This window comes from Delphinus delphis, chromosome 1 (assembly GCF_949987515.2).
Source record: "Delphinus delphis chromosome 1, mDelDel1.2, whole genome shotgun sequence".
Taxonomy (NCBI): Eukaryota; Metazoa; Chordata; class Mammalia; order Artiodactyla; family Delphinidae; genus Delphinus; species Delphinus delphis.
Window position 1 is genome coordinate 117,956,647 of NC_082683.1, and position 9,146 is coordinate 117,965,792.

At 41.3% G+C, this 9,146-nt stretch overlaps 1 protein-coding gene across 1 annotated transcript; it reads left to right on the top strand.

The window, feature by feature from the left end:
* The first annotated feature begins 1,070 nt into the window (after positions 1-1,070).
* RGS4 (regulator of G protein signaling 4) lies at positions 1,071-7,985 on the top strand. The gene is made up of 5 exons (XM_060033362.1): positions 1,071-1,218; positions 4,130-4,234; positions 4,544-4,605; positions 5,143-5,309; positions 5,716-7,985. Exons 1-5 carry the CDS (start codon positions 1,175-1,177, stop codon positions 5,953-5,955), a joined length of 618 nt encoding a protein of 205 aa, XP_059889345.1. The 5' UTR covers positions 1,071-1,174; the 3' UTR covers positions 5,956-7,985.
* Positions 7,986-9,146: the final 1,161 nt, after the last annotated feature.

Genomic DNA, 9,146 nt, shown 5'->3' on the forward strand with positions numbered 1-9,146 from the left:
GCTACGACTACAAGATGTGAAACACCTGCATGATTCTTTGAAGTATTCAATCCATCATATTGTGTACCAAAGATAGTAATTGTCCAGGTTGGTTCAGAAGCACCTGCAGGGTTAGATATTCTTATGTTCACTGTGACCCTGGTAACATGCAAAGCAAACTACCTATGTTTCTTTTCTCCCTGTCTCACTGTTTCTCAATATTTTGAAATACTAGTTTGGATACCTAGAATTGCATAAGACATAGTAAGATATAAATCCACTTACAGATAAGAACAGGTGTCTATATTTATTCATTTGTTCCCTCCTCTTGTCTTCCGGCTGCTGTTTTGAAGCATTTTGCTGGAGGCAGACATGTACCAAAGAGATTGTCAATGCTTGGATGAGTCCTGTTCTTAGTAAGAGTTCTAGAAAAGTATTCCAGTTAGGCTGATTACAGATGTAGCTAATCTATTTTCCCTCAGCTAGTTTTCTGTGCTGCCAGGTGTATAACTGTCTATCTTCCAGCTATTCTTCCCGCACATCCCTGTGTGAACGTGGCAACAGAGAAAGCAACTTCTGCAAATCCCTGCCTGGAAACGATGGATCCTGCCCACTCCCTTTTGGAAACAGTGAGAATCAGATTTTAGACCATGTATGAAATAATATTTCTAATCCAAAGGAGGAAGTGCATTGAGAGTCAGCCCCAAAGTAAGCCCATGAACTCCTGCTAGCCCCTTTCCCTCCAGGAGGCAAGTTCCCTTGACATTGTTTTTACAGACAATGAATAAACCCCATGTTTTGTAGCATTGTAAACTTATCTTTTCCTTTTCTGGACATTCAAAACCTCAGACATCCGTAGAGCACTGAGCAAGTTTATATTTTCTGTATGTCTACTTTGCAGGAGGATTTTTCTGCCTGTTCACTTTGCATTGTTGCATCAGCCCTTTCTTCCTTATCTCTTCCAGAGGCTGGAGAAACAGAAGGAGGCTGAGAGGAGATGGTATTACAGAGCTGCCATCTGATTGGCTGGACGGTCTTGGCTGTGCTATAAATGAGACCCCACAGGCTTGGGAGGGAGAAGCTCAGAGGATTCTGACAGTATCTTTACCGGAGAAAAGGCAAAGTGTGCTCAGAACAGAAGCCACAGCTCTTCCTGCTGCATTTCTTTCCTAACGTGAATCCCACACTACACAAGATGTGCAAAGGACTTGCAGGTCTGCCGGCTTCTTGCTTGAGGAGGTAAGATTATTTTCAGCCACTAAACCAGATAGTGTTAAACTTTCAGATAGACTTTTTAAGTTGTTTGCATATCCTACTTACTAGCCTGGTTCTTTGGAATTAGAAACAATGTGGTGAGGAGAGCATCAGCCTCCTAGCTTTCCTTCAAGACTAGCTAGAAATTGTGACTTGGGAAGTGTTCACTCCAAATTTTGGCATCCCATATGTTGCTTTCTATGACCTTAGTCTTGAGGACTGTTCTGACCCTCTGACCAAGCTAGTTCTAATTAAGAAGCGATATGAGGTTTTTGGACTATATACAGTGGTCTGTAATGTCTCTACCTGTGTTACTGTTATTTGAATATCACTGAGGTACGTAGAATCATGGGTCTGGGCTTTCTTATTGTATACTAGATCTCGTTTTGGGGAGGATACCTCAGAATGAAGTTTGGCTACATCACCAGAAAGGCACTATGCTGTCTGTGTGATGCTGCAGTATCTTTCACTCTGTGTCCTTATAAGCAAATGCTACAATAAAATAAGAGTTTCAAAACTAGGTCTCCCTTATCTCTCTGCTCCTACCTCTAGTTCTCGAAATGCCATATGTGATTGGTGGTTGAGAAGTATTGATCATAACAAATCAGCTAAGGGCTCTGTGGAAGATCTCATCTTAAAGACATTGTTTTGTCAAAGTACTGTCTCTTGACTAAAAAAAAAAAAACCCTTAAAGATATGCAGCTACTCATATGTCTTTACCGTTTTAAAAAAGATATAAATAAATGCTTTCATAGAATGCTCATATATTAGCTGAAAAACTACAAAACTAGTGCATATTACATTACTTAATCTTATAAAGTAAAAAGTCAATTTGTACATGTACCACCCCCTGTCTTGTTCCTCTGCAAACCTTAAATTTGCAGGTGAAGTCACCTTAAATTTCAATTCAGAATTATCTCAGAAAGCACAGTCTTTTGTGTAATCCTAAGGAGTTTACCTCCTGTCATTCAGGAGTATGAAAAAATAATCTGTTTTTTTTTTCATTCTTTCATGGCTACTTTAAAATGAATCAGGAAGGGCTGGCAGGGAGCACTTACGAAAACAGTGGCCCTGACCTCCACCATTAATTTCCTGAACTGAATAGAGCAAATCAATCCAAGCTTCAGTTAACTCATCTAGAAAATTAATCATACAAAATACAGGAGTGTCAGGAGAAGGTTATGCTCTGGTAAATATTTTAGGAGACAGGTGAGTAATTACTCTAGAGCTTTGCCTTCCAGGAGCTAAGACGCTAACCTGGGGAGGTAAACTCTGTATCAGCAGGGTCAACTGCTCTTCCCTTTCCTCACTGGTGAACTGTGAATCATCTTGTCCAGCACCTTCATTCTCACATTGGTGCCTGAGGCTCCAGGGGGAATGTGAAATGCTCAAGGTCACGTAGGTGGTGGGTGGCACAGTGCAGATCAAATCCAGGTTTCTTACTTCAGAGGTCAGTGGAGTCATCTTGGTTTTTATTTCTATGGTTCTACTGTGTTATTAGGACAAGTGTAATGTACTTGCTAAGAGTACTTTCAAGTCTTCATGAAAAGATTCTGCGCTGGTCGATAACTGTCAGATCTCAGCTGGACCTGGCATATGGAAACATGAGATGATTTCTATTTTGACCCAATCACAATATACTTACATTATCACCTTAGAATCAGTGCAGGCTTCATGATTAGATCTTGCTATCATTAAGGAAGATTTTGTATCCCGTGACCACTTGGGGAAACAGAGGAGGGAGAACAGTCTTGTGAGGGAAAGAAGATACTGTTTTAGGGGCAGCACAATAATATAATGGATTTTAAACTTTCTGGAGAAATGCACATAGATAAGGCATTATTATATCAGTAGCCATCCTTGTGGCTTCATTTTCCTCCCTCTAAACAGGAACAACTCGTCATTCATTTAGTCTTTCATTTCCTTCAAAACAACATTTCTCCTTTAAAACTGTATCTCAGCTTTTATAAGAAAAGAGATCCAAGCAAAAGAATAAATAACAAAAAGTGAGGAGGTTGAGCTCAAAGCTTATTAAAAGGTCCTCCTTTTTGAATGAGTCACATGCCCTGCCGTACCCTAGCGACCTATTAAACAGTGACCATAAGCTGGAAGCTCTGCTCCAATTAAATAATCAGAGCTTCAGTGATGACTCTTGCTTGCTTCTCCTTATTATTGTTTTTGAGCCTCAAATGTGCTTTATAGTGTAAATATCCTTACAGTGTAGATGTTAAAAAGGAAAGTAGTAGCAATAGCAGGAAAGCTTGCTTTCCTTAGAAGCAAACCTGCAGGAGCTCAGGTTTCAGCCTGAACATTTGTGTTTACTCCCTCATTTTCCACTCCTCTCTGCTGGAGCTGCACACCTCCATAATGTGACTTGCTCACCACATCCAGGCTGGAGTCGAACAAACCCTTACTTCCTCAGGTTCTTCTCCATTGCTCTGCTAGCAGTGAGGCAGATGGAAGTAGCAACTACCCTCCAGAAGGTGGCGCACAACAAGCAAGTGCTATATTTCACCGTTCACTGCTTGCTCTCCAATACCTAAAACTTACTCAGAGAATAGTCAAGTTTTGAATGTGTTTCTGCTGAAGATACCTAAGTGTTCCTTTGGTCAAAATGACAGGTTTACAGAAGAGGCTCCGCAGGTAGACTGAAGGGTCAGAATTCCAGTTACTGATGAAGGAGGCTGTGCTCCAGGTTTTGCAGTAAGTCGTAGGCAGAAGCAGAAGCAGAATCTCATTTTCCTGAGAGTTCTTGCCAGCTTCAACTCCTATATCCTAAATAAATTACCCCTGCCCCTTTACTAGTGATGAGCCCTTTGAACTGTACCATTAGGGTATCTTCTAAAGAGAGCTCTGTATCATTATTCTTTTTTTTTTTTTGCCCTCTTCTGTGCAGTGCAAAAGATATGAAACATCGGCTCGGTTTCTTGCTGCAGAAGTCTGATTCCTGTGAACATAATTCTTCCCACAGCAAGAGGGACAAAGTGGTGATTTGTCAGAGGTAAGAGAAAAGGCCTTGGCAAAGAGCCACTGCGTATTAACTATCTGATGACAGAGATGTTCTGTAAGGAGAAAAAGAAGTGATGTCCCTAGTTGACCTAGATTTGGATCATGATGGCCTCCATTTCCATGGAGATCACGTTTGCATTTGAAATTTCCATACATCTAGTGGAAAGACGGCCCTGTGCAATGACAGGTCTCAGCGTAATGATGGAAAATAAAATCTCTGGGTTTTATTCAGGATCTTAAATGTTTTGCCCCCATTTTGTATCCTAGCATTCAGGTTATTCTTTCTCTGTAATGTCTCTAGGGTGAGCCAAGAGGAAGTCAAAAAGTGGGCTGAATCACTGGAAAACCTGATTAGTCATGAATGTAAGTATGACAGCTTCTCCCCCAACCTCCACTCCCTGAGATGAAGATATAGCACATTGGATAGACAAGTTATCTCATATTATGCCTGATCTCATAGGAATTACAGAAAGCCTTGGATTTCTTCTGCATTTCAGACTCAAGAAAATCAGCCTGCTTAAAATTTTACCAGATCCTAGAGCTTTGTGACATACAATAGAAAGCTCATACACAGTCCATGTGGAAAACCATCTCTTTCATCACATAGAAAATGGGTAGAGGAAAACCCCCAAATATTGAGATTTCTCACAGAATCGACCTCAGTTTCTCTTTCCCAAACTCACTTTGGCAATTGAGGGCAGCATAGGCATTTCAGAAACATAACGCTTTCTTGAAAGAGACTTCAAACATCTGACCTCCAGTGACCTCCCAAAAGGAGGAAATAGGGCACTGTTTGAACAGATGCCTTGTTCCCTCAAGCAGCCCAGCTTTATCTGCAATACGGTGCCCACGAGGGCAGTCACTGTGATGACAACAGTGGTTCTTTCTCCTCTGTCACAGGTGGACTGGCCGCTTTCAAAGCTTTCTTGAAGTCTGAATACAGTGAGGAGAACATTGACTTCTGGATCAGCTGTGAAGAGTACAAGAAAATCAAATCACCCTCTAAACTAAGTCCCAAGGCCAAAAAGATCTATAATGAATTCATCTCCGTCCAGGCAACGAAAGAGGTAGGTCTGCGTGGCAAAGAACTGTCTGCATCCTAGTGAAATTTTCTAGACATTCAATGGCATGGATCCTTAGACGATGTGAATTAAAGGTACAACAGTGAAGCAGGTTATTACAATCTTGACAACCCCAAATAAATAAGTTAAGTAAAAAGCTCTTTCATCCAGATGATCTCCCATCATGAATTTTTTTGGAGGAATATCCCAAGTTTGTGAGAAATCATTGAAGTTATTGCCCTACCCACCCTGAAGCAGTTGAACATTTTATGTTCTCTCACATGTGCCAGGGTCGAGCTGAATGTCCTTTTTTTCACTTCTGGGGTATAGAGAGTGCACACAGTACAAAGCATGCAGCCTCCCATCCTTATGGGGTAAAATGTCTAATGAAGCCTTGGACTCTGGCCCTTAGGTAAACCTGGACTCTTGCACCAGGGAGGAGACAAGTCGTAACATGCTGGAGCCTACGATAACCTGCTTTGATGAGGCTCAGAAGAAGATTTTCAACCTGATGGAAAAGGATTCATACCGCCGCTTCCTCAAGTCCCGATTCTATCTTGATCTGGCCAACCTTTCCAGCTGTGGGTCAGAGAAGCAGAAAGGAGCCAAAAGTTCTACAGACTGTCCTTCCCTGGTGCCCCAGTGTGCCTAATTCTTGCTCAGTGGTGGAGGCCGAAATGCCAAGACTCTATGCCTGGAAAACCTGAGGCCAAATATTGATCTGTATTAAGCATCAGTGCTTTCTTCACATTGTAGCCTAGTGTTCATGCTGCTGGCTATGTGTGAGTCACTCCCATACAAAAACTAGATTTTGTTTTGGTGTTCTGGTGTTCATCAGGGCAGGACCTCATTCCAGTCCAATTTTCCCAAATTCCTTTTAGGGTGCCATGTGAGCAAGTATCCAGATAATGGCCTTGTGGGTCTGGATTTTCTCTCCTGCCAACAGTGTGACCTCAGGTTGGTTGGTTGGTGGTTGGGACACTTCATGTGACATCCACAGGCACATGTGTTCTGTTAACCAGCACTTTCTCCAAACTCGAGATGTTTAGATGAGGTTGATCTATTTTATGTACATATGTGTGTGCATGTGTGTGTGTCTATGTATATATATATATATATATACACATGTACATATGTACATACACACATTCTGTATATATGTATGTAGATATACATACATATATATTTTTGCAAGAATGGCAGGAAAGACCCTAGGTGCTCATAACTAGAGTGTGTGTACATACATACATGCGTGTTCTGATCCCCAGTCTTTCACTCTGCAACTGAACAGGGCAAACTAAACCAGCTGCCCTGCAGGCTAAGAAAGGAATGCTAACCTGTGCAAAGTTGATTCTGTAAAACTCCATGAGTTTTGCTAGAGAAACATCCCAGGGATTTCATGCTTAGTTTGACCACCGACAGCCTCCAAGTTGGACAGTATCCTAAGGCGCAAACGTAAAGAATCTTATGCCTGCCTGACATAGGGCTGTCTTTAGCTGGTTATCACTAATGGCACTTTTGAGTCCCCAAGCTGCTGGCCTCCCCTTCCTTACTTGGATGCTTGGTGCGTAATAGTGGGAGCCAGATTGGTATGGAGTTGGAGATGAGGTGCTTGAACAGAATGAAGAAACTTAGGCAGGGCCTCGCCAGCTCTACCTACTATAAGATGCCGGCTGAGTAAGGGCACAGGATTTAAAGATTAATATTCTTATCCCCTACTCTTTTTTCCTCTCTTGATTAAGGTGCTCTTCTCATTTTGATTTTCCCTGAGAACTTTAGCCATCAGATGAGGCTCCTTAGTTCACTGTGGTCGTTTGTTTCCCCATAATGGCTCTAGGCTATTTGCCTATTCCTTATAAACCAGCATCAGGGGAGAGATTCTATTTTTTAAGGGGGGAACATGTTTTCACAAACTGAAAAGCCCTCATAAGTTTCTTTTTTGAAGGTAGAATCTGGTTCATTCCATCCCAAACATCAGGACTCACAGACTGAAGGCATTTCTTTCTAGGCTCTGAGATGAAATGAGAGAGAAAAGAAAAAAAAAAAGGAAAAACGGATACCAATTTTTAGAACTACTGTTTAGAACTTTTCTCAAGGCAGATGCAATACTTGAAAATGTCTCCTTTATGTTATTTATGATGTTTTGTACAGTGTTTTTATTACTGTATCGTTTTATAAATGGAGGTGCAGGATATCACCTGAATTATTAATGAATGGCCAGGAAGTAATTTTCTTCTCATTCTTTTAAAACTACTGCCTTTGAAGTGCACACACATGCATACCTGAACACTGAAAGGATTTTTCCAGTATAAATTACATGCATGGGCACCTCTGTGGCTTTTAAGCCAATAGATGTAATAGGCTGCAAAATGAAGACACCGGAGTGTGTGTATACAAATCTCAATGTATTAAATGTATAGGTTTTCTCAGTTGTACACTTTTTGTCTCTCTGGCAGTCTTGCTTTCAGTGTCCCCAGAGTTCCTCATCAGCGCCCCTTTCTGTTATATGCAGTTCCACACTTTGTCTCTAGTTAACTCCAGGATCCAAACGTGGTAACTCTATTGGTCTTGCCCTATTAGAACTGTTATGACTTTCAGATTGTATCTGTACTCACAGACTTCTGTCTCACCAATAGGTCTGGAAAGTCATTCTGAATGAGAAGTAAATTATTTTATGTAATACTTTTCTCAAGTGTGTTTTTCCATTGTATTTCCCCCTTATTTCGTCACTCTTTGGCATGCTGAGCTTACTGCTTGTGGTCCATGGACAGAATACTCCTTCCATATGCATGCCTATTTTGATCATCATGTGCTTTAAAGGCCTCAGAGCAGATGCTTCCAGTGAAACACACGCATCTTAATAATAAGGGTCAATAAATGCTTCATAAAAAACTATCTGCTTGTAAACACATTAATCATCCACAGAGGCATGTTATGAGAAATAGCAGGGTGTGGAGTGATTATAGAAAATGACTCAGACCCAGTTTTTATCTCTCTCATGCCAGCTCTGGGAAAGAAATCAGCAAAAGAATATTGTATATTCTTTGGTTCCTGCCACTGCTCTGCCTGCCTTGAGTCACAGAACCAAGGCAGTCTTCGGAGACTTTGCTGAACAGATTTGGTGGGTTACTGGCAGGTCCTTAGTAAGTTTTCAAGGGATAGGGTTCACCTTCCAGAGCAGCGCTTCCTCTACTTCCAATTACCTGCCTGACTGAGAGAAGATGGGAACAGTAGGAGACTGAGGAGGAGGAAGGGAGATACAGATGGCTGAGAGACGGATCCCTGCCAAAGCTTCTCCGAATCCTTTTTCCTTTTACAAATTCTTTTCCCTAGAAAAGATGTCATAAAACATTCACATTCACAGTCATGGGTACTATGTCTATTATGTCATGAGACGCCCACTTCTGTCATGTTTACAAGGTGTTAGGAACAGAGTGTCTTAAACTATTTTGAGGAACAGATCCTCTTAAGGATCTGATGGAAACTGTGGACCGTTTCCTGAGAAAAATACACAAAGAAATCCAAATTCTTCACAGATATTTAAAAGAAACTCTTACAACTCCACCTCAAAATGCACAAAACTGTCATCTCTCTCACACACTAGACGTGTGTCAGACTCTCACAGAGAGTGTGCTGTTGCAGCTCATACAACTCAACATCCAAAAAACAGACAACCCAGTTAAATAATGGGCAGAGGATCTGAACAGACATTTTTCCAAAGAAGACATACAGATGGCCAACAGACCCATGAAAAGATGCTCAACATCACTCATGATCATGGAGATGCAAATCAAAACCATGAGATATCACCTCTCACCTGTCAAAATGGCTATTAACAAAAAG